Source organism: Engraulis encrasicolus, chromosome 11 (genome assembly GCF_034702125.1).
Source record: "Engraulis encrasicolus isolate BLACKSEA-1 chromosome 11, IST_EnEncr_1.0, whole genome shotgun sequence".
Classification (NCBI taxonomy): domain Eukaryota; kingdom Metazoa; phylum Chordata; class Actinopteri; order Clupeiformes; family Engraulidae; genus Engraulis; species Engraulis encrasicolus.
In genome coordinates this window covers 18,832,952-18,859,273 of record NC_085867.1, presented here as the reverse complement: position 1 = coordinate 18,859,273, position 26,322 = coordinate 18,832,952, and the positions used below count along the sequence as shown (strand labels likewise).

At 44.0% G+C, this 26,322-nt stretch overlaps 1 protein-coding gene across 4 annotated transcripts; it reads left to right on the top strand.

Moving 5' to 3' along the window:
* The first annotated feature begins 971 nt into the window (after window positions 1–971).
* btc (betacellulin, epidermal growth factor family member) lies at window positions 972–13,010 on the top strand. 4 transcript variants are annotated; one of them, XR_010036519.1, is made up of 6 exons: window positions 972–1,294; window positions 2,009–2,113; window positions 4,283–4,424; window positions 7,726–7,872; window positions 8,607–9,510; window positions 11,323–11,401. XR_010036519.1 is itself a non-coding variant. In XM_063210119.1 (6 exons), exons 1-6 carry the CDS (start codon window positions 1,255–1,257, stop codon window positions 11,567–11,569), a joined length of 810 nt encoding a protein of 269 aa, XP_063066189.1. In that variant the 5' UTR covers window positions 972–1,254; the 3' UTR covers window positions 11,570–13,010. The 4 variants fall into 4 exon arrangements, 3 of the variants coding, with proteins under 3 accessions (XP_063066189.1, XP_063066190.1, XP_063066191.1); XM_063210119.1 differs by having other exon boundaries at window positions 8,607–8,735; window positions 11,323–13,010; XM_063210120.1 differs by having other exon boundaries at window positions 4,286–4,424; window positions 8,607–8,735; window positions 11,323–13,009.
* The last annotated feature ends 13,312 nt before the right edge of the window (window positions 13,011–26,322 follow it).

Below are 26,322 nucleotides of genomic sequence, written 5' to 3'. Positions count from 1 at the left end.
CAATAAACACAAACATACACTCTGAGCTGTGGTTTATCAAGCATGTACTGCGGCACTACGTAAACTGCCTGGTAAATTAAGAGGCGCCGAGCGTCTAGATTGGCGCGAGTTTTGACTTTGGCCGATGTGAGTAGTTTCTGTTCTACTTTACCATTATATTGTTCATTCATAATGCCGTAAGTATTAACAGCATGCCACGGTCTATATGCCAGTTACTGAACATATTATATGTTCATGACATAACCTTGATAGTTACAGACGATCAAAATTGGCTTATGACTGGCAATGACGCAGCGTTTTGTCTTGTGTTTACAACTTGTCCCACGTCTGAATAGTCAACAGGTAGAACTAGGATATCTTGAGGCTTGTGGCATTTTTGTGGTGACCATGATCACCACCGTGACCATAATCATAACAGCAGTGTTTAGGTCGGGTAGGCTAATTTCACAGGAATTTCGACCCTCCTTGGTTTATTGTAGAGATGGGATTTATGGCTCTTTGTCGGGATCCGGATCTTAGTGGCTCGTTCCTTTCAAAGAGCCGTTCAAAAAACTGGCTCTTTTGGCTCTTTTTTAAATTATTTATTCAGTATTAAGAATGTAATATTTTGACTCCACCTCAAGGTAATTTTGTCCAAACAACAACTGATTATTCTCCTGCTTCTAAAGACCGCTTTTGCCTCTCTTTGAGGCAAACAATTGTGTTGTTTCCCAAATTTAATTACTCTGGTCGAGGTCACGTGCTTCAAATGAATGAAAAATGAACGAAATAACGGTCGAGTGGCTCCCCCAGCTGTGATCCGGTTCCCATCGTTCACTTAAGGGAGCCGTTCAAAAGAACCGGCTCGTTCATGAACGACACACCTCTAGTTTATTGGGTTCTGGATACTGCGCTCGAGAAGCGGAGGGTGGAGTAGGGGCAAGACTGGAGGAGGGGTGGGCGGTTATGTGAAGTTTCGGTACCACCCCCACGCGGACTATTCTACACTCAAGGTTGCTATTCTGTTGCACTACTATTGAAGTGTTCGCCTATAGTCTCTTGAAAAGTGTGCAAAGGAATAAGTTGCTGGGAAAATAAACTTTTACTGCGCGCGCCAGCGAACGCCACTCGTGGGAATTCCCCTGGATTACTTTATCGTGGCTGACGCAAAAAGTGGAGCACTGAGCATACTCTTGCCATGTGTGGGTAACAGTGGCGACAGCTTAGAAAAGGAAAATGAAATCTGACGTTTTAGAGCATCAGCTCTGAATACAAATGGAAAATCCTTACAAGTTTGTTTTTGTACTTCTAGCAGGTAAGACCTTTTCTATGCTCTTGCCAAGTGCGTATTACGCATTTAATTACCAACTTACGAACACTAGGCCTGTCAGGTAGCTGCAATGTCATAGCCTTCAGAGTTTACATGTATCAACTGACTTGACATTGACCATTTCATTCGTAAAGTTGAGTTGGCTTAGCTTTGTCGGTGAATGACGTTGGCTAGTTTACATCAGGAAGACGTCATTCATAATTTATTAAACAGCACACTGTCATTCATAGTTCCATTTCATACAAGTCAGGGTGGTGTGTCATCATCTGTCCTGATAAGCTAGTTGTGAGCTTGAGCTGTAACTTTTCAACGCAGCTATCCAAAGTGTGCAGCCAGCTCATTTGTAGCCTACAAAGTCGTGCATCTTGAAGTAATTTTCTTAGCCATGGCGCATGTGAAATCAAGGCTTTGGAATGCCATATGCCTATAAAACAGGGATCCCTAATGAGATGACATGCCCACAGAACATCTCTTAAATCGTAAGGATTGTCTGGTCTTTGATGTCTCAGGTAGGCCTAATGGTAATGATTAAAGAGTAATCCAAATTAATTACAGTGTGTGTGGCAAATTCCTCATGGCCCTGTGGCCTTTGGTTTCAGACTTCACTGGCATGCCAGCCAAGGGCTGACTAAGACCAGATTTTGTTTACCTAATTGTGAATTGTGCCACCACTGCTTGTGTTTGTCTTCTGGCTTGCAGCTGTAGCCCTATGTAAATACTCCAAGGCTGAATGGAATGTAACAAAAGCACCACCAAACAACAGTGTTTCCTGTAGTCCCCATGACAACAGCAGCAGCTGTGCAGGTAAGAGTCTCTCTCTCTCTCTCTCTCTCTCTCTCTCTCTCTCTCTCTCTCTCTCTCTCTCTCTCTCCACACAGCGGAGCTCTGTGTTTAGTTGTGCTCATATAATAGACTACTTGCTGTATAACCAACTGGCGCCAATTCATCCTTTATACAAATTCTTTCATGCATGTGTTTCTTTCATCTTTTTCCATCAGGTCTACTTCAATGGTGGGGTCAACATTTTTCATTGTACTATTGCTGGTGTCCTTGAACATTCCAAAAGCCTCACTTGATTGTAGCCCTCTTTGCTCGCCTGGACGGTGGTGTGAAATATAATACTCTTTTCATAGAGGCACCGAGTTCTTTGTGAAAGTGGAATGTAGCGTGTCTCAGGGTAGACTCAACAGAGCCCATTGTATTGCATTGGCACGGCCCATCAAAAGTCCTAATAGCAAGCCATCCATGTGTTAAACCACCCATCCCTTCATCACCTTACAATATGGAGAGACGAACGAACAGTTGGACTGAATATTTTAAGCGTTTTACCTGAAATGGGGAGCTGATTTTTTTTTTTTTTTTAACCTCAACAGGTTCACCTTTCTGCCCGTAAATGTGCAGATCGCATTTCAAGTGTGCTGGGAGTAATTAGAGCCAGTGGAGTTTGAACTTCCAGGTCATCCTGAAACTTGCATCTCAGGTTTCCCAGGGGGCCCTGCTTTTACAATCTTTCAGGGGGCTGATGATGACATTAGCACGCTTAGCTATGACAGCTCACCTTCATAAAACATTGAACCAGGGAGAGCTAAACATTTGATAGTGATGGTGTAAACCTTGTCTGTGTTTTAATCATGGTGTTGGTGTAAATCCACATTGAAGCTTAACTCCTGCTTTCAGTGCTGCATGCCTCCTTTTTGTGCTGTTAAGATGAAGTATTGAGACAGATATGTGTCATCTGCAGTGCTTCAGTCTAGAGGTGGGATGTTTTAAATGCTAAACAATACAATCAGCTTTGCTATAAAAATGTAACTCCAGAGAATAACAGGAATGCTTTTAGGCTTATTGGTTAAGTTGGAGCGTGCTCTCATTGTGGATTCCTGTGGGGAAACACAGTGTTTTAGATGTTGTTTTTTTTACGGTTGGCTGTATTGATTGATTGAGAATCCTGACCATGAGGTCTGATTTGAACAAGAAATGCCCTAGAAAAGCCACACAGAATGAGAGGGATACTGGCAAGCAAAGACATTTCTCACAGCCTCTTGGACGGATTAGTGCTGGCAGACAGGTGGTGGTTCTGAAGGTATGTGAGGTGTATTTTCAGGCTCTACTTGAAAGTGCTCCCATGTCTGTGTGAGCAGCTCCCTAAGAGGTGGTGGAAGGAGGTTATTAAATATATCTGCCTACCCTACCCACCACAATAATGACCTTCAAATGTGGAAACACCAGTCTGAAATATAAACAGGAGCGTCAGAGAGTGTGGCGGCTGGCTCCACACACAGCTCACAGGCACATATAAATACTGCAGGCTTACACTAGAAGTCTGATGCCGGTAACTGTTGTTATGATGATGCCACCAGGGGACTGGGATGCAAGTCATTCACTGCCTTCACTCACATCTCTTCCCGTAGCCTCTGTCCTCTTGAGCGCAGAAGGCAGCACGTTGAAATGAATACTTAGCTCTGCTTTCAAAAAAAGAAAGAAAAACCTCTGTAACAGACCTTTGTATCTTTTTCGGTGTGCGAACCCTACCCTTAACTTCTGACGTTCTGGCCTCTTGCTTCCGTGAGTGCCACTCTGCCTCTGTGGAGAAAATAATAGTTGTTTCCCTGCTGTCAATCAACACAGAATGACTTTTTGGGGTTCTTTCTCCCATTCAACATCCCAACTGCAAATGAGAGAAAGTTGTTTCAATTATTTAGTTGTTTGCAATGTATTGAGTAAATATGCAGATCATGGATGACGTTAAGCCTTTTAGCACGCTGGAGACCACAGAAAAAGGCGCGAGGACAAATAATGACCTCAATGGATATAGCATGTCATCACCCAACATCTCACTTTTCTGTCTTTGTTTGTTGTTACACGAGATGTGTCTGACGACACTAGTAACCGTTATCGGAATGCCAACAGACTGGCTGTTGTGTGTCTCTCATCACCGAAACGTCTCCCTTTTCTGTTTTTGTTTGTGTGCCCAAGCAGTCGCAGCAGCAGCAGCAGTAACCGAAGAGAGCCACCATGCGTGGGGCGGGCACTTCTCCAAGTGTCCAGAGGACTACAAGCACTACTGCATCCATGGCAAGTGCCGCTGGGTCAAGGAGCAGGATGCCCCGTCTTGCTGGTGAGTTCAAGTCACGTCACATTACTCAAAGTGAAACTCAGTTGCGTATATTTTCAAGGGGAATTTTGTAGAAGGTATTAAATAAATAAATAAATAAAATAAATAATTTTTTTATGTAAGCCGTTGTCTTGCTTTAAGACAAGTTAAAAGAGGGAGCATGTCGCTAAGCTAGTTAAAGTCAATGGATCCGTGTAGCATGCTACATGCTACACGGATCCATTGACTTTCACTAGCTTAGCGACATACTCCCTCTTTTAACTTGTCTTAAAGCAAGACAACACTTAACATGAAAAATAAGACACTTTACCACCTTAATAAACCCCAGCCAACGATTTTAACTGTATTAAGCCCCAAAATAGTGGCATACCCCTTTAAAGGACGAGTGCACTATTTTCAACATTTGCCCCCTTTTCTGAGTTGTCTGCAATGCTTTAGAGCCCCTCTCACCATTTTTTTAATGCTTTCTGCATCTGCATCCCAGATAATAAATAACATTGATAACAATATAATAAATAATAAAGACACAGTTCCTAACACTGATAGACAGAAGGCCAACAAACAGAATAAGACACCAATCAAAACATACAGTAGATACGTAGATATACACTCACCAATGGCAAGTGCTGCTTCGTCAAGGATCAGAATGCCCCATCCTGCTAGTGAGCTCCAGTCACGTCAAGTCACATTTATTGGTCCTTCCATGGGAACTTCGTGCAAATGGTAACACTGTAGAATTACGGCCTCCAAAGGTTTTATTAACACTTTATTAACAGTTATTAATGACCTATCTGTAAACAACACATTCACAAATATTTGTAGATGGATAAGAACCATTGCAGAGTGGGAATATGCTCCTACTGAAAAAGTTTTACAGTATGTGTTGTCTGCTGGACACTTTTGTATCCAGTGCTTTAATCTCTGTTGCTCTTTGGAGGGCAGATCTTCAGGACTGTGGCTGTGCTGTCACTGCAGTGTTAACATAGTATTTCTTACTCATTTACAAACATTAGCAAAAGTTTTTATCAAGCTTTTTAGAGACCACTATTCTAGTGTTACCGTGGAAGGTATTAAATACTGTACATATATATTACATTACATTACATTACATTGCACTTAGCTGACGCTTTCATTTTATTCAAAGCGACTTACAACTATTATTTTTCAGGGTATTGGTTACAGTCCCTGGAGCAATGTGGGGCTAGGTGCCTTGCTCAAGGTCACTTCAGCCATGGATGGAGATGTAGGCAGAGGTCAGGGAGGATTCGAACCATCAACCCCTAGATCGAAAGACCAACTCTCTAACCACTAGGCCACGGCTGACCCCAGATATATACAACAGACAATTTATATCAGCATCCTCGACAATGAATAGCATGACAAAGACTCGGTTCGTAACACAGACGGAAGACCCACCCAAAAGATAAGGTATAGTAGTAGTAGTGATATGTAATAACAAGTGTAACAGTAACAAATAACAAAATAAAACAATTAACAGTATACTTCACATTAAGCATGGAGTACGGAGTACACAGTACGGTACAGTCAACTGGCATCAGGCATCAGAAGCTGCAGTAAATGATTGAGTATTGTGTGCCATAGAGCGCAGTCTAGTGCTGTGTCAGGTATTTGCCCCTCAAGGGGAAATGTAATCTTAAGCAGGTAACACAGATAGACGAAGACTGAAGCACAAAATAGCATACTTGTGTGTGTGTGTGTGTGTGTGTGTGTGTGTGTGTGTGTGTGTGTGTGTGTGTGTGTGTGTGTGTGTGTGTGTGTGTGTGTGTGTGTGTGTGTGTGTGTGTGTGTGTGTGTGTGAGAGAGAGAGAGAGAGAGAGAGAGAGAGAGAGAGATTATTGCCAATGTCTTATTTAAATGTTTTATTTTAACTGCACATTGGGAACTAGTCAAACCCAATTTCAAACTTCTGTGCTAACCCTGTTACATAGATTTTTGACAATAAAGTACACTTGACTTCACTTGACTAATCACAACACGGAGAGACAAACACTCCTAGATCAGCCACGGTCTGACACATGGTTTAAGATGACTGAGGGAGGGTGTCTGCGTCTGTTGCTCTCTTTTTTGTTTCATCGGCTTTGAGTGATCGAGTGGTTAAAGTAATCGATGGAGTGAGAGAATACACTTTTCAAAAGGATTTGGTGCTGTCTGCTCCCTGGATATTTTGGAGCAGGCTAGACATGCAGACAGGGCTGGTTTATTGCTGTGTACGTAGATAGGAAAGTAAATATAGATTTTCATTATTGTGGGGCTTGCAGCATTGCCAATGGGTTTTGATGCCAAGCCCCGGGGAACCGGCAATCCACATTTGATATGTCCCACTAAAGCACACTTTCACATACTTTGCTTGAGGATTACGGATATGAAAGAATGAAAAATGCTCACATCTCATGGAAAGGAATGAGAGCGTTTTTGAAGTAAGCATTTTTAAAGGTATTTTTATTCATCTTCTCATCATCAAGTCCATACCTGTGTGTACAGCATGTTGCTGGAAACAGAATCCAATTGTCAGTGCAGAACGTTTCATCCCCTGTGCATTTGCAGATAGGCCTACAGTCCACAATGTATTGCAATTTTGGTTCAAACTGAAGTCATGTGTAGAATAGAATATAGCAATGAGGGTGGTGATCTATTTGCACATTTCCCTTCCTCACACTGCTCACCATTTGCTGCATATTTCTGTGACATACTGTACAAGAGTGGTAGTGTTCAGTACTGAAGTCTCAATAATCTAGCTTCCCTCTTGAGGAGTGTATGAACGTCAAGGCTTCAAAGCCAAGTTGTTTTGCCAATTACTGAAAACAAACTCTGTCTGAACCGGTGTTGACAGATCATTTACGGCTGAAAATTAAAATTCCTCCAAGAGAGAATGGTTGACTTTTGAGTCATCTGAATATGGTCTCTTAGCAACCGCATAATTGTGTTTACAAACATGACACAAATGCTGTTGGAATATCATAACAGTCCACACTACCCCATGAATATGGCATGCATATAAACCTTGTTGTTGTCCTTTATGGTCTCTTTGTATTGGTCTGTAAAAAAAAAACTCATCCTTGGCCCAACCGTGGCGCAAATGGTAGGGCGCTTGTTTGCTATGCGGCCGACCTGGGTTCGATTCCCGGCCTGGGTCCTTTGCCGGCCGTTTGCCGTCTCTCTCTCCCCACTCGCTTCCTGTCACCACCTTCACCATAAATAAAGGCAAAAAGACCAAAAAATAATGAATTAAAATAGTAATAATAATAATGAAGTCATCCCTTTTGTTGGTTCTGCTCCATTGAAGGTGCCCCAACGGATTCACTGGAGCCCGGTGTGAGTACATTCACATCGACTGGCTCATTCAGGACAGGAGGCTGATCATCGTGGTCTGTGTGATCACGGGGCTGGTCCTCCTGATCATACTCCTCGTCTTCATCTGCGTTTGCCCACAGTGAGTCGAAGTGTCCAAGTTGATTTTTTTTTCTTAAAAGGGACACTGTGCAGTTAACATTAATTTATTTTTAAAACAAGAAGTGATATCCCACCTGTGTTCTCATGGTGACCCTCTCTACATTGCAAAATACATCCTCTAGTTCAGTTACAAAGCACATCTTTGGAGAATGCTGGGGGGGTTATTTCTGCCACAGTATCTAGCGGCGCCAGAGAGAGTAGAGAGAGAGAGGTTCCATTGGCCCATTGTTTCCGGGTTCTATTATTGGGGGGGAAATCCCCCTTTAGGCAGACCTAGGCAGACCTGAGGACTGTTCTATTCAATGCTAGGAGCATTATGACACGGCCCTTTAGGCAGACCGGAACCTGGTCACGTTAGGTGCCCATAGAAACCTATTATGTTGGCATATCTCTATACTTAAAGAATCTCTGGCGGCGCTGTCTATGATCTGATTATAATGCACAGTGTTGGAGGCTATTTTGGAGACACTTCCGTACAGTATAATGAATAGCGTCTGACTGGTTTCATATCATAATCATAATCTTAGTTGGGCTCCAGAGCAGGGTTGAAATGATACCCTTTCAGGTCTATATGCCTATAAGTGCCTGTGAAGTTCTAATGATGGGTCTCTCCTTCCTGATGGCTGTACAATACCATACCATTAGTAACAATCTACCCTAACGATTTCCCCTGTGTGTGTGTGTGTGTGTGTGTGTGTGTGTGTGTTTTTTTAGCCGACCGAAATGCTGCTGCAAGAAGAAAAGGAGGACGACGCATAAGAAGGATGAGATTGAAAAGCTTCACACCATAATCCCCAGCGAGGGACGGGCTCCGGCCCCTGAAACAATGGCCACCAATGCTGTGTGAGACGGAGGTGCACACACACACCCACACACACACACCTCTTTGACGTCCCCTCATGTGCCCGGGAGCTGATGCCGTCGAGCCAAGAATTTGCAGCTGAAAGTTTCCATTTTCCAATTTCCAGTTTCCATTTTCCTACCTGCGATACTCTACTCTGGGGGAAATCCATCATTACCATTTTTTTTGCCTGCAACCAATTTTTCTCACTTAAGCACATTCACACTCAGAGAGACACAGGCACACACACCGACACACACACACACACACAGACACACACACACACACACACACACACACACACACACACACACACACACACACACACACACACACACACACACACACACACACACACACACACACACACTGTGATTACCCCCAGCAGTCAAAAGGATAAAGTATGAGGAATAAGAAGGAGAAGGACTTGGAAATGGCAGTAAATTCCTGTAATTTGGCACTACTCCGGGCCCTGGACTGTACGATGAAAGGCGGCTCATCTGGTAAGAGGCATGACACAGTCTTTCCACACCCTTATATAGACACAGAGCAGCGGGAGAAGATGAGCGGGTGCTTGGCACGTGAGGCAAAGGGAGGCCTCTGCTGTCAGGCACACCGTGTGGAGCCTCCTGGTCACCGTCTTGGAAAGGAGAGAGAAAGAAAAGAGTTCATCCAGAGTGCTGCTCGGGCAGGAAGGCAGGCAGGCAGGCAGGCAGGCAGGCACTGCTGATGTCCCCAGACCCCACAGGGTGTAGGTGGTCCTCCCTGCCTTTCAAAGTAATGTCTTAACTGCACTCCAGCAGTGTTTGAGTGGTTTGAGTGGTAACACAGTATATATATTAAATAATATGGTAACACTTTATTTTAGGGACACATCTATTAGCACTAACACATAAAATATTAATGCATGTGTAAGTAACTTGTAAGGCATGTACTAAGCAAAATAAGACAGTTGTTAAGCATGTATTCACAAATGTCTTGTTCATGCACAATAAGGGATTTATTACCATTATAACCTTAGTAAGGACCTAGTAGACCTAGATTTCTATTTATGTGTAAGCAGTAAGGGCCAGAATACAATGTGTATAAGCTCCTGGTACACTGTGTGAACAAACCCTGAACAGTGTGAAAACAGATGTGGAATAAGGGTCCCTATTCTAAAGTGATGCATTGCTCAGCCCAGATGGCTTAGGGCCCCCGCACTACCTGGGGCCCCCACTCTACCTAGGGCCCCTGCACTACCTAGGGCCCCCACTCTACGCCCCCCGGGAAGCAAAGTGTAAGAACATTTCAGATTCTACATTAGTCTCAGTAGGTATGATGATCTCACTTATTCTACTCAATATTTCAGAGAGTAATTGGAAGCAATATATAGCAAGGATTGGACGTAAAGTTATCAATGACGGTGGGTGGTGAGATGTCATTTTTTCATACACCAATTAGTTTTAATTGTAAAAACCCTACAATAAATGCAGAATATAACGATGAGTAATAGTTTGGAAGCAAAACTAAGCTATTTCTTTGTGATAAATAAGTTAATGTTTGAGAAATTTTGCTATAAGAAGTGCAGTGCATGATGGGTACACCCTTTGTCAGAAATGCAATGCATGGCCAATGCAGCAATGATAATATTTATGTTGTTACGTACATGGCAAATTGTTTGGATAGCAACTAAATTTCACAAGTGAGGGGAGGAGCTAAGGACATAGGCTCAGAGCTGGGTAGGTTGTCTGTTGGCCTAGATTGCGTACCCATCATGCACTGCACTTCTTGAAGCTAATGTTCTCAAACATTCACTTAATTATCACAAAAGAGTAGTTTAGTTTTGCTTCAAAACTATTATTCTAATGTTCTGCATTTATTTTGGGGTTTTTTACAATTAAAACTCAGTGGTACATGAAAAAAAAATTACATCTCACCAACCCACCGCCATTGACAAGTGTACGTTCAATCCTTGCTATATATAGGCTCTTGTTACCTCCTCTTAATGATATGAACAAGAGAAAACTAGATGACTCAGCTGAGTAATTATTAATTATTTGATATACCCTTACACTTTGTAGATCGGGGGGGCTAGGTAGTGCAGGCCTGGGTGGTGTGGGGGCCCTAGGACTTTGGTAGTGCAGAGGCCCTGAGCCATCTGGGCTGACCAATGCATCACTTTAGAATAGGGACCCTTATTCTGCATCTGTTTTCACACTGTTCAGGGTTTGTTCACACAGTGTGTCGGGAGCTTATACACATTGTATTCTGCCACTTACTACTTACTAATAAATAGAAATATAGGCTTACTGGTCCTTACTAAGGTTATATTAGTAATAAAACCCTAATTGGGCATGAACAAGACATTTGTGAATACATGCTTAACAACTGTCTTATTTTGCTTAGTACATGCCTTACAAGTTACTTATACAGGCATTAATATTGTATGTATTAGTGCTAATAGATGTGTCCCTAAAATAAAGTGTTACCAATAATATATATATATTCACACTGTATATACAGTATATACATACATATATAGGGAGAGAGGGGAGGGGGGGCGTATTCCAGAAGGATGAGGCTGTCATTTGCTGCTCTGTATTTCAGTGTGGACCCTGATGCACCAGAGACGGCACTGCACCACACAAGGTTGTCTCCTGCAGTGCACGGCACTGCACCACACAAGGTCTCCTGTCTCCTGCAGTGCAAGACGACAACCGTGTGTGGGGGCGATGAAAAGGACCCTGTCGTCCCTGACGCTGAAGTCTGCCTTGCAGACAACAGAAACGCCACCACCCTCAGCTGTTGTTGTTGTTGTTGTTATTGTTCTTTTTGTTTGACACTCAAGCTGTAGATAACAGCAAGGTGGCGGAGTGAATGTATGTTTGTGTGGCGACAGGGAGTGTAGTAGTGTGAGTCATTTTGTGACAACCGAGCGGCGAGCTATTCATGCCCCAGCTCTGCAGCTGTGTTGAAAAGGGATTATCGCCGAGGCATGGTTGAGCAGTTTGTCATGGGATGGGAACCAAGGCCCTGACAGGACTGATCGGTACGGGCTCTCACAGCCGTCATCTTCTGTCCACACACCCCTGCCATTGCTGGTGTGCGCAACAAGTTTACAAGTTTGAAGTTTAGGCTCCTCGTATTTTGTGCTGATTCATTGTGTTTCATATACTATTTAGCCTATAACTATAGGAGTTACAGGTTTTACACGTGTCTGTCTCTGTTATTTTATTATTATTGTTTTGTGTTATCAAGTGTTTCATTTTAAAATTAAAGCTATACTGTGTAGTGTTAACAAGGTTAGAGGACATAAGGACTATTTGGGTATGGAGCTAGAGAATATGAAGTAAGCTGTATTCCACGTTTCATCATCAAAACAACATTAAGACATCAATCATCAGTCGCCACATTTGCTGGCTAATTGAATTATAATCATTGCGCACATGCTTTAATTGATTGATTCCGGTAATTCCAGACACTGATGGAATTGTGTTTGTTTGAACGATGAAGGTGAATTTGTTTGGTTGGTGCGCTCAATTACGTTCGATAAAATGTCTCGTCTATTTATTCTTGTTTCTTTGAAATGTGTTTGGTCTGTCTCGAGCAAGGAGTTTATTTAGAACCAATTCCAAACAGAGCCATAAGCTACTGGTCAATGTGTGAGTTGGATATTAAAAAGACGTTATTTCAACATGGAACAAAAGGTTTTTTTTTCTTTCCTGTGTAAACAGTGTTGTATTGTTGTGTGGTTGTGTGATTAATTGTGTGAAGTTGATGACGAATTGAAATCCAATAGGTAAATTTGTATTACGGTGTAATACAAGTTAAGCTTAGTTGGTTGAATTCCTGTCAAACCAGCCCTGCCTGTTGTTCGCATGGTTGGTTTGTACTGTCTGTGTGGTCATTTAAAATGTTGGAGCATGTACATTGTGCTGCAGTTTCTGTTTGACCACAGTTCTGTGGTGCTGTCCCAATGTGATTTCGTTCATTTCTTCTCTGTCATTGATAATTGTGTAATGATCAGATACAGAGTGGCTCTTGAAGAGGTGTGGTACTGTAACTGAATAGGTCCAAACGAAGAAAATTAAAAACACATTTGTGCTTGAAACGGCTTTAGGTATCTGTGACTTACTTGACTCTGCTTGCGTTCAACTTGTTTATTGTAAGGACCTTTGTTACCAAAGGGCACAAGTGAAATGTCTTAATGTCTTAACCCCTTAGTGCAGAGCCTATGTCATAATCTTACTGTCACCAAAATTGTAATGGCTATGTCTTAATCTGTTACGTAAGGCTCCCGGTACTGTCATAGCAATGTTGTTATGATGTGGTTGAGTATTTTCAGCAAATAGTGAATAGACATGCCAGCGACCCCATCTACATGCACTTGTCTTTGCAGTCCAAAATTATAACAATACTTTACTATTCCACAACTCATGGTCTGCATACCATGTCTTCCCATTTACACTTCACCTCGTTTCATCTCTCACTCTGTTCACTCTGGCCCTCTGGCCCTCACTCCGATTCAAAGGGAAGTTTGAAGGGACACACAGAGTGCGTCTTAATATGCGGCCTTGCCTCTTCCACTTGCTTCCTCCACTTGGTTCTCGTCATGATGACATCACTGACAACAGCATTATATTTCAATATCTTGCAAAAGCTCAATTGTAGAGTCTTTTTCTCATTTGCAATTGGGATGGTGAATGAAAAACAGTCCCTCAAAAGTTGTTGTGGCTAGGCTGACAGCTGGGAAACTTTATCGTTTTCTCCACGGAAGAGGGGCCAGGAGGCGGGACGAGGAGACAAACGCAAGTGGAGGAGGCAAGGTCGCATATTAAAACGCACTCACAATTTCTCTTTCCACCCTTTGTACCCTCGTTACTTCGTATTTCTTCTCACTTGCTCCTATTTCACACATTGACTGAAGTAATGGCATCTTCAATTTTTGAACAGCTGATTTCTTTTTTTGTTTGAGGTTACTGCACTGGTGGGTTGTTGGGGGGGGCTCCAGTGCTCCAAGGAGTTCCCATGCACCAGTAATGAGTTCAGGGACCCACGTTTAACTTGGTGAGGCTATGGTTCTTCAAAAGGTCCCTTAGAGTGTGTATGGAGACTAAAGGAAGTTATCACGGACCACTCACTTTAAACTTGTGACAGGGAAAGACTTTTCAGTGATACCAGAAGACTGGAAAATAGAGGTGTAGAGAGGCAAGATCGTACTATATTTTTGACAATCATTGCATGTTTGCAAATTAACATCCTTTTGGTCTAATTGTCAAAGTCACAGTCTTTGACAATTGACAAAGTCACAGTGCTCATGAAAAACCCATGAAAACTCTTGCTTGACTCATGAAAGCCTGTCAAGACTTACCGTATTTTACCCCTACCCCCACACTCTCTACTCTTTTAACTTTGGTCTCTCTCTTGTCAGTGAAATTTCCCTCAGGAACTTTTGTTCTCCTTTGCCTCGCAGCTAAGTTTGTCTGAAGGAAAAAAAAAAACTTTTGCCTGAAATTGACTGTGTTGTTGCGCTCGGCGGCCTAATTACCCTGTGGCCAATTCAATCTTGCCGTGCAGTGCCTTGGCCTCGGCAAATAAGCCCGACGCTGCCGATAAAGCTTTGAAGAGCCGCTTCTCCAGAGTGCTTTATTGCTCTTAATCCCCCCCCCCTCCCAACCGTGAGCTCCGTGCAGAGGAGCGCTCTTGGCAACAGAAACTAGCCAGCGTGACCTCCAGTACAGTGCCGTCAGAGAGAGCAGAGAGAGAGAGGTTCCATTGGCCCATTGTTTCCTGGTTCTATTATTGCAACGGGGAGGTGGGAAAATCCCCCTTTAGGCAGACCTAAGCAGACCCAAGGACTGTTCTATTCAATCATAGGAGTATTATGACACGCCCCTTTAGGCAGATCGGAACCTGGTCATGTTAGGTGGCCATAGCAACCTATTACAATGGCATATCTGTATATAATTAAAGAATCTCTGGTGCAGTGCAGCGCTGGGTCGTGCATGCGCGAGCTCGTGTTTCAGCCGTGGCCATAAATAGGCCTAGAGCGCTGGACTGGTTGGCTGGTGGGTGCCCTGATGTCAGTGATCAAAGAACGCTAGGAATCCGGGACCTCCGCTGCAGTGTGGGATCACGTGACCGAGGAGGGGCCTGGGGGGAGAGGCACACGTTAGTGTCGTTGGGTGATCCTCACATGCTGACATTCATCAAGTCCCTGCCCTGTCTCATGTGTGTCAAATACTCAAACGCCCTGCCCAGGATATCCTGTGAGTCCTTATGCCCAATCATCATCACCATCATCATCATCATCTTTTTATAACATTTAGTGAAAAATTGATTCTGAAATGTACTTAGACCACACCGCTATTCTCCTCCGTGTGAAATCCTCTCTCCTCTATCAAGGTTCACTTATTACATGGTGCTCTTATGTAGACCCGGAGAGCAGGACTGGCTATATAATAAAGTCACATTTCCCAGAGAGTTTAAAGGAAGCCCCGGCTGACCTTTGCCTGATGGCTGTCTCCGTGTTGTTAAAAGACACATGTAGGGCAACAGAGAGTGATGATGAGGGGTGTGCCTCCGAAAGCTTGTAAGAAGGAAAACGACTTGCTGATAGTCGAGGAACTATGACAGATAGAGGTGCCTTTGATCTCGCCGTTACGACGGAGAGGTTGAGTCACACTTGGAGTTAGGTAGAGGTTATCCTTCAGCAGGTATGCCAAAGAGCTGCATATTTATGACCGGCAAGGAAGCCGGTGAGGTGTGTGTGTGTGTGTGTGTGTGTGTGTGTGTGTGTGTGTGTGTGTGTGTGTGTGTGTGTGTGTGTGTGTGTGTGTGTGTGTGTGTGTGTGTGTGTGTGTGTGAGAGAGAGGGGGAGAGAGAGAGAGAGTCTATTTGTGTGTGTGTGTGTGTGTGAGAGAGAGAGTTTGTGTGTGTGTGTGTGTGTGTGTGTGTGTGTGTGTGTGTGTGTGTGTGTGTGAGAGAGAGAGAGAGAGAGTGTGTGTGTGTATGTGTGTGTGTGTGTGTGTGGGTGGGTGGTTGGGGGGGGTGCTGTGATCAGGTACTGTATGTCAGAGGCCTGCATTATTTGATTGGTCCAAAGTATACGGCAGACTGGATTTCCTACTGAATCTTTGCGTATGTGAAAGTCCGAAAAGATACATACTGTATGCACCAAAAAAAATGATGCATACAGATGCATACAGGCTGTAAAAAGGTTTTCACAGACAAACTCTCGTTAAGTCAATCTTAGTCAGTCCAGCTCATTTGCATCTGAATGTTTGCATGAAAAATTACCTGTATTGATTTTTTTTCCCTGAGGAAGACTTGTAGCACTTAAGGACCCTGGTGGATTCGTCAGTTCCAAAAGTAAGAATCCATCAATCAAAGGAACTTGCATATGAATGTAGTCATTAGCATTAAATGGACTATGCAAAGTGTGTGCACTGCTCCTTTTCATGCAGTGAAGACTGGTACTGTATGCAAGTGCCGCTTCCTTTGATTGATGGATGACAGGTGCATATAAGTTGTGGTGGTTGGTTTTGGTTTTATTATGCAAATTGAATATCCGTTTTGTTCAGTTTCATAGTTCCCATGCAACAGAAATTAACACTTGAAACACACAGCCATTGGGTGTGTCACATGACCAGCACCTGGAAATAGACCTTGTGCACATCCCTGGTGCTGAGCAAAAAAGTCCAGTGATTTTCTTTCATATTATTTCATATTATTTAATATTTCTTTCTTTCATCCTTTCTTTATTTCTAGTTGATTTTCCCATTCAGCAGATAGATGACGACCTTGTGGTCTAGACTCTCACAAACAAAATGAAAAAAAAGATAAACAAAAAAGACAGTGTTTTAAACGGGGAAAGATTTCAAGAGAGTGCAACAAATGCCCACATGACCTGCACCTGCTACACAAACCCGCTGCTTGATCTCACAGTCTCGAATCTTAAAAACAAAGCAAAGTAAAAGAAACATTAATTAACTTTTTTCAGATGCCCTACAGCACACCTGCCACACAAACCCCTGTGATGAAGACACATGAAAAGACAGTAGAATATTGCATGTTTCAGCAAATCAATTAGGGAACTGAAGCAAAACATTGGAAGCTGGTGCAGCGGTTGAAAATGGGTATTTTGAAAGTCTTTGAGCTGTGTCATGAGCTGACGCTGGCATCAGAGAGTACCCCTGAGGGCAGCTCAGACGCTTGTGAGGAGTCAGTGCATAGCAAGGCATGATGAGTAGAGATGGGATTTATGGCTCTTTGTCGGGATCCGGATCTTAGTGGCTCGTTCCTTTCAAAGAGCCGTTCAAAAAACTGGCTCTTTTGGCTCTTTTTTAAATTATTTATTCAGTGTTAAGAATGTAATATTTTGACTCCACCTCAAGGTAATTTTGTCCAAACAACAACTGATTACTCTCCTGCTTCTAAAGACCGTTTTTGCCTCTCTTTGAGGCAAACAATTGTGTTGTTTCCCAAATTTAATTACTCTGGTCGAGGTCACGTGCTTCAAATGAATGAAAAATGAACGAAATAACGGTCGAGTGGCTCCCCCAGCTGTGATCCGGTTCCCATCGTTCACTTAAGGGAGCCGTTCAAAAGAACCGGCTCGTTCATGAACGACACACCTCTAATGATGAGTCACTTTTGAATGCAGAGAAGCCTTTACCCTTCCTCCTCTAACGAGTTGTCAAGAGAACAGCAGACAAAAGTCCATATACCTCAACCCTCTCAGTCACGACATTACCAGCTGAAATCATAACGCTGTATGCTATTTACATTCAGTGTACGTAAGTGTCATCTTGTTTGACAGTTCTTTTTTTTCCTTTGAGGCTGAACGCCCACCTCTCCTAAGCTTGCATCTGTCAAATTCCCTCACATCACTCAGTGTTATCTCCTTTTTTCATATTTTTGGGAGTCTGCCTGCCCTTTTCACGAAAGGAAACGCGGAGAATGGAACAAGGAATGAGTGGGAAAGAGAGAGATGGCATATGATGTCAGATGCGTACATATGAGTCGAACCTGAGTGCCCATTGGCAACAACTCACACGTGGTATGGGAGCACTACACCACGGCACCCTCCACCATGACAGATTTCAACATCTCCTAAAAAGTTTGTGAAAATGTTCCACCACCCACTTACTCTATGCCTCCGGTCCAGAGGCACAAAGGTTGGCAATATGCATGAGAACGCGAGGAGGGCAGCTGCAGGGGCCTACTGTGGATGTACTGAATCATACTGTACTGTACTGTACTGTACTGTATGTACTGTACCTCATTATCAGGGCCGCTGACAGCTGTGGCCAGGCCTGAGACAAAGTCATCGGAAAGGGCCCCTTTCCAAACACAGAGAATGGAAATGGGGACCCAATTCTGGTGTCCCCCTATCCCTGGGCTGGTGAGGGACGACTGACCTAATGTGTCCCTCACTGCAGCTTCCCTCCTCGTTCTCAAGGGAGAATCGGCTGTAGCTGTGACTGATTGGGGCCATAAGTCTCTCCCCTTTCCCTATGTTCCATAAGGTAGTGTTGATAATGATCTGGATTGACAACATTTGACATCATTTGCCCCCGGCAGACACTCTTCCTCTCTCACCCCACCCAGGTTCGCTGACAGCTTTGGCCGGGCCCAGCATAAAGTCATCTGAAAGGTCCCCCCACTCAATGCAATGGGTATGCAATTCTGGGCCCCCCTTACCCTGGGCCCGGGACAACTAACCCCTTTGTCCACACCTGTCAGCGTCCCTGGCCCCAGCATCATTAGACATGGCTGTGCTTGGGTCTCCCTGAGGAATGAGTTGGCATTTAGACAGCGGCCTCATGTTGATGGTGCTGATTACTTTATGACTTGACTGGGGCAGGCAGCTCTCAAAAATCTGGAGGTGTCACTTCAAGTTATGTACACAAAAAAACATGCCAGTAATGTGATATAACCAACTTCTCAATGGAAGAGGAAAACTTTTTACTTTCTCATCCTTGGATTGACAGTTCTGGTCTTGCCTTGACTGGGGCAGGCAGCACAGTATAGCTCTCAACTGGGGTGCTCGGTGAAATGCTTAGGTGTCAATTCAAGTTATGTACAAGCGCAACACTGCTGCAATTACGGTCAAGGCCTGGTGAAATCTGGAGGTGTCGATTCAAGTTATGTACAGTAGGCCTACAAAAAAATCTTGCCAGTAATTTGATCTAACAAACTTCTCAGTGGAAGAGGAAAACTGCGTATTTTTTACTTTCTCATCCTGGCGTTGACAGTTCTGGTTTAGCGATGTCATCCTTTCTGTCATCATGGCAGAAGTGATACTTTAGTATACTGTAGTAATGGCAGCTGTAGACTCTGAGAGAGAAAGAGAGCGAGAGAGAGACCAGCACCAGCACCAGCACCAGCACCAGCTCCAGCAGGTTTGTACAGGTGGAAAAGAGGTAAGTCAGAAAGGACGGCGGAGAGCACTGACTTCTCATTGTCACGTCATGTCAGATCTAACTGCAATTTCACAGCATGTCATACTTCACAATACACAACATCCTTTTGCTTGTGCATTTTCACCTCCTAAGCAGCCCCAAGAGCCTAAATGAAAGTGAGAGGAGAGCGCTGCCGTGGGTCCCAAACAATATCTGTCACAGCCAGGTGCTCTCCTTTTCCTTTCACATCACACCCGTGACATATTCCACTTGGTGTGTGTGTGTGTGTGTGTGCGTGTGTGTGTGTGTGTGTGTGTGTGTGTGTGTGTGTGTGTGTGTGTGTGTGTGTGTGTGTGTGTGTGTGTGTGTGTGTGAGTCAAAATGCCTCCTCTATGACTGAGGTACCCTAAGCATTGTACCGTCCTGCCACACTGCTCCCTTTTGGGCGCCATTGAGGGCTGCCCCCTTGCATGGGTGAGGAATAAATGCAATTTCGTTGTGTGCACTTGTGTGCTGTGGAGTGCTGTGTCACACTGGGAGCTGGAGTTTCCCAGTTGGGCTTTCACTTTCATTTTAATTTCCAACAGCTTAAAGGGGCATGTTTAAGGCAATAACGCACAAGTCAGTTTGCAGGTGAGTGAAGGAATGGGTGGTCATTAGCATACAGAAGCATTTCAAGAACACGAGCTAGACACTACCTTATCTCCCCTGGAGAAATACCTAGGTTGACAACGTGAGTAGGCCATACCAAATATCCCCCGAGTTTTGAAGTTACCATGGCCAGGCTAGGTTTTGACCAAGGAATCAAGTCAAGTGTACTTTATTGTCAAAAATCTATGCGACACAGCATCTACATGCTATGAATATATATAGCACAGAAGTTTGAAATTGCTTTTGACCAGTCTTCAACGTGCATTTAACTAAAACACACACACACACACACACACACACACACACACACACACACACACACACACACACACACACACACACACACACACACACACACACACACACACACACACACACACACACACACAAATCTGTCCCTCTGTGACATTTTGTGGGTCAGGTGCTGAAAAGTGTTATAGAGGCTATAGATTATATCGGGTCATTATCGTCACATGCTTTTGATCGTGAAGAATTTGTACATTGTCATGTCAACATGAACCACAGCACAAAACACTAAAATAGAACCCTCGCTCCTTCCATAACAATTGGTGACCCTTATTTTGTTTATGTGTTTAAAGAATGACTTTTGAGGGCCCCATGTTTATATTTCGCCTATAGGGTCCCAAAATGGCTAGATCTGCCCCTGTCACGGTGGGCTGCCAGTCCTCATGGTCCAATGCTGTTTTTTCTTCACATGGAGCAGCCCACAATTTAGAGGTGTTATCCCATTGGGCCATCTTCAATATAGACGTTGAACTCAGTCAATTATGATGTAGTATGAAAACAAACGGCCTGTGTATGTTAAAGGGTAACTTCAGCCAATTTCAACACACAGTTGTAATGCTCACACTACCATGGACTTGACAGTACCTGAGATTTTTTTTTTCTTCAGCTTTTTCCAAGTCATTGTGATGGGGTCAGGTGTTTGTTTACATTTAAAAAAACATCTTGATTCATTCCCAAAAGGTTATGCAACATCAGCAGACAACTAGCAAACAGCAATACCTTTTGGGAAGATATTTGTAGTAGGCCTATGTTAAGATTTTAAAAAATGTAAACAAACACCTGCCCCCATTAGAATAGCTCATATCTCTGAAAGGGCTGAGCCAAAAAATATAGCATCACCGGGTACTGACAAGTCAAGGGTAGCGTGAGCAATACAACAGCAAATTGAAATTGGCAGGAGTGCTCCTTTAATGGGCCAGACCAAGCCAAAAATACCAAAAATGTTTTATGGTCCAAGTCCAGCCCTGTATAATACACTTGTGTTGGAAGCTGGCCAGGTATAATGGATTCTGAACTGCTTATACTTCCATTAGTGTTCATAAGGACTTCCTCTCTGTCTTTGTTGTCTGTCAGAGGGCGCGTCTTACCCTTTCAATTTGGGCAAGGTGCCAGGCCAGATAAGCAAAATGTTGTGGTCTGCCAGGGCTCATTTCTTATTTCCCCTCTCTCTGTGTCTCTCTCACTCCAGCCACCAGCTCACTCAACACAGTCAGCCAATTGGAATGCATCTCTCTCCTGCACTCCTCTCTCTCTCTCTCTCTCTCTCTCTCTCTCTCTCTCTCTCTCTCTCTCTCTCTCTCTCTCTCTCTCTCTCTCTCTCTCTCTCTCTCTCTCTCTCTCTCTCTCTCTCTCTCTCACACACACACACACACACACACACTCTCCAAATTCTACTCTGTCTATCTCTATTACCCCATCTGTGGTTGCTTATTGTGTGCCAAAAAAACCCAACTAAACTGAAATGAACTGAAATCAGAGAATAGCTAACATGGCGCCCAGCGGGGTGAAGTCCACAGAGGCTGTGGATGTATCCCAGATGCATTGGCAGCTGCTGAGATGCTCTGGCATGAGGGAGAGGGAGATGGGCTGGATGCAGCCTTCCCACTCCTGCCACCGCACCTGGATGGGTGCCAGCTATTGGGCAGGCACTGGGACATCTATGCTACCAGCAGCCAGCATCTGGCGACAACCTTACAGACGGGCTTTCCAGCTGAGGTCCCATTTTTAGTTCAACTGGCAAGACTTAGCAGCGTCATTTTAGAAACAGTGTATTATTTCGACGTTTAATAATTGTTAATCTCATATTTTAATCACATGCCCTTGTCTTCCACCCAGGGATAGGAACTGTTCCTGCACCTGTCAATAGAACCTTGGAGAAGTCTTTTGAATTTGAAGTGCCAGCTTCAGTTCATTCGGGGTCTGCCATCCTCTCAAGTGCGGAACTTGTGGCGAATGAGTCTCTCTCTCTCTCTCTCTCTTTCTCTCTCTCTCTCTCTCTCTCTCTCTCACACACACACACACACTCACTCGCTCACTCACTCACTCACTCATTCATACACACAGACACACACACACACACACACACACACACACACACACACACACACACACACACACACACACACACACACACACACACACACACACACACACACACACACACACCTGGATTGTTTCTGCAAGCTGCCTTGTTAAGTAAAAGACTCTGCTTGGCCTGCGTCAGTGCCATTATCACTCCAGACTGATAAGTCTGTTCCGCTCCACCTTGCTAGTGCCATATCCTTTTGTTTACACGGGAGACACTGACTGGGCCATAGGAAAACACTCGGGCAACACTTGGCAAGCGGCGCTCACCCCACCCATCTGCAGTGCACAGCTGACGCAAGGTGTAGGCCCGACTCAGAGACCTCAAAGGGGATCCGTGCAGGGCTGGGCTGGGAGAAAAATAGGGCCCGGGCACTTTTGGCTTAAAGGGGCCCCTCATCATTAGTGGCACAGAACTGACTCACCGGTGGGCACAGCACCCTCGTGGGCCCCTATTTTCAGAAATGTAAAAAAACAAAATAAATATATATAGGCCTATATATTTTTTTCATCTGCCCGGTATGCCAGATGGCCAGTCCAGCCCTGGATCCGTGATACCACACCGCCGCTCTCCATCTGCCACCAATAACAGTGAGTCATATCAAAGCAGTGGAGGTCTACCTCCGTCTTTGATCAGGAGGCCACCACCAGCTGGTGACGGGAGCTAATTGACAGGGTATGTGCAGGTAGAGCCATTAGGCTGCTTCTTCTTTTTCTTTTAAGTTCAGCTGGGGTGAATTTCTCAAAACCATAGTTGCTAACTATGTTAGCTACTTCGTTGTTTACAATGTTATGTCCTATTGGCAACTACCCAAGTTGCTAACTGCTAACAACTACGCTTTTGAGAAACGCATCCCTGGTTTAAGAGAACTCAGATCACTGAGTTCTTTCATTTTTAACACGCCACAAGGCTGGCTAGTGTGTCAAAGGAGTTTTTTTTCCCTTCGTCTATGTCCATCTGTGTCGTGTGGGGGTGCTGGTGCTTGAAGTCATAGCAATTTAGTTCAAGGTGAGGTGTGAATGTAATTGAACTTGTATGGTTCTTAACACCTGTTTTTTGTTTGGTGACAGGGCAGGCCCTGGGGAAGAGAGCTGTGAAGCCAATTAAAGGGTCAGTTTGTGTTCAGAGAGCGCTTCGACAGCTGGACTTCTAGCAGTACAGAGTGTTCACTTGTTGCTAGTGTAACTGTCTCATTGATCTCCTTTGGGAACAGAGGGGAATAGATTTCAGTCAGTGTACCTTGTTTGACACCCCACCCCAACCAACTGTGTGTTTGTGCTTTTTTAAAATTGGCCCTCTGGGTGTTTTGGTTTGCTTGTTGCGGCGGCTATGCATGAAATTGCAATTCATTCTCACCGCGGCGCGAGTTTGGGGCCAGGCTAATCTCAGTGGAGAAGGATTGTTTCAGCCTGAAAACGTCAGCACTGAGCAGCCGAGCTGTCACTCAATGGCAGCATCTGACTGCCTCGGAAGGAAGGTAAACACGGTAGAAAGACAGAGAGAGATGCAGGCAGAGACGAAGGGGGTGGCAATTAGAAAAAAAGGTAAAAACAGAGAATTAAATGGGCATAGTCATCTTGACTATAGATTGCTGTGGGCCTCCTTCTTGACAAATATGCATGAACAATGTCCTAATTATGAGCAAGGAATTGAGTATAACATGTCTACTAACTATACTGAACACAACAGATAAAATGTACAATATTGTATCTTGTCACAATTCTGTAGTTTTCCACTTTTCGACAATATGGGGCCCCCTGGCAGGTGGGGGCCCCTAGGCTGCAGCCATATCTAGCCTTTGCATTAATCCAGCCCTGCTCGGAAAGAATGTAAACACAGTGAGAAAGACAGAGAGATGCAGACTGAGACGAAGGGGGTGGCAATTAGAAGGATAGGAACAGAGAATGAAATGGGCATAGTCTTCTTTGTAATACGCCATCTGCATTCTGGCCAACCATTAGTGTATCTTCATGTATGTATTCATGTAGTGTATGTCTTCATGTATGTACACCATGCGTGTGAACCAAATGGTTCAGTTGTCCCGTGCCCAGAGAGAGAAAGAGGGGGCCCAAAATTGGGTCTTCATTGCATTGTATGTATAAGGAGGGAGGCCCTTTCAGATGATTTTTATCCCGGGCCCGGTGAAACCTGTCAGCAAGTCCTGCTGGTGAGAATCTGCTCCCTGCTCTATGCGATCTGGACATCTGCCGCTGTGATGACATCTCTACTGTTGGAGGCTTGCCAGGCTACCATCTAATCACACAGTGAGAACATGCCTTCTCACATCTTGTTTGTTTTGCATTCTCCAAAAGGCTGACCACTAATTGCATCCATTAATTGCATATTTGTCAACACACATAATACTCCAAAAAAGGAAAAGCTGTGGAATGTTGATACAAGGAGTGGAAAAAAATACAGACATTCAGTGAATGCATTATAAATTTGAGAGACCAGCAGTGATTTAAATAATTACATACTGTAGCCTATGTGTTTGATTGGAGAGAATATGATGGATTTTTTTCCATTTTCCATGTTTTTCCATCCCACTTTTAAACTACAGACTGGAACCATAATTTACTAGGCTGTCAGTTGAAAGGAGAGAGAAGTTCCGCACACTCCCGAGTTGCAGAAATGATCTTTCAATGTGACAGCGTTTCGGCCTCCGTCTGCTTTCCTCAGGTCACGTGCCACATTGTCACATTAAACGATAATTTCTGCAACTCGGGAGTGTGCAGCACTTCTCTCGTCTTCCAAGTGTTTTACTGGTTGACAGCACCTCCTTTTCTAGTGTGTATTTTGCACCTCCACTCATTTACTAAGCTGTCAGTGTCAGCTCTGACTGTGGGTCTTCCATAACAGGCTCCATAGCTGAATTGGGTCCCCATTTAATTGCCCTTATTTGGTTGGCTGGGCTTTCAGATGACTTTGTCCCGGCCAAAGCTGTCAGTGGCCTTGAACGCCACAGTTTATGCACACTGATGAACATCATGCAAAGAGAGAGGCTCTGAACACAATGAGATGGGATTGGGAAGCTCAGCAATATAGGCCTATACACGCTAAACTCACCAGGGAGGATGTGATATGGGCCTATACACACTAAACTCACCAGGGAGGATGCAGCCGCACTGCTGTAGACTGTCGGACATTGAATTATTTATATCCCCGAAACGCGGAGCGTCGGGGATGTAATGGTTTTGCGTGCGCCGCCGCGTCCGCCGCCGCGTCCGCGTCCGCCGCCGCGTAAGGTCTTTCGTGTTAACGCGATAACTTTTGAACGGATGTTTGGATTTGTCCCAGATTTTTTGGGTGAATGCTCTAGGACAGGTTCATGAACTGATTCGAGTTTGGAGGTCAACACTTTCAAGATGGCTGAATTCAAGATGGCCGCATTTTTGTTTGGTCCATAACTTCTGACCGGGTGGATGGATTTGTCCCAGATTTGGTGTGTGAATGCTCTAGGGTAGGTTCATGAACTGCTTCGAGTTGGGAGGTCAACACTTTCAAGATGGCTGAATTCAAGATGGCCGCATTTTTGTTTGGTCCATAACTTCTGACCGGGTGGATGGATTTGTCCCAGATTTGGTGTGTGAATGCTCTAGGGTAGGTTCATGAACTGATTCGAGTTTGGAGGTCAACACTTTCAAGATGGCTGAATTCAAGATGGCCGAATTATTCTTTGGCCCATAACTACTGACCGGGTGGATGGATTTGTCCCAGATTTTGTGTGTGAATGCTCTAGGGTAGGCTCATGAACTGATTCGAGTTTGGAAGACAACACTTTCAAAATGGCGGAATTTTCATTGGCCCATAACTTTTGACTGGGTGGATTGATTTGCCCGGTAACACCTTATTTTAATGGTTCACCATTTCAGTGAATCTACCATATTAGGTACAGTGTAATAACCCATGGAACAATATTTAATACCATGTAATACTAGTGTAATACCAGTGTAACAATATGCAATATCAGGTACAGTGTAATAACGAGTGTAACAGTATGCAATACCATGTAATATAGTGTAATACCAGTGTAACGATATGCAATACCATGTAATACCACTTACGCACAAACACATGATGTAAGTAAAAAAATTACATTGTATTAAATATTGTTACACTGGTTATTACACTGTACCTAATGTGGTATATCCACTGAAC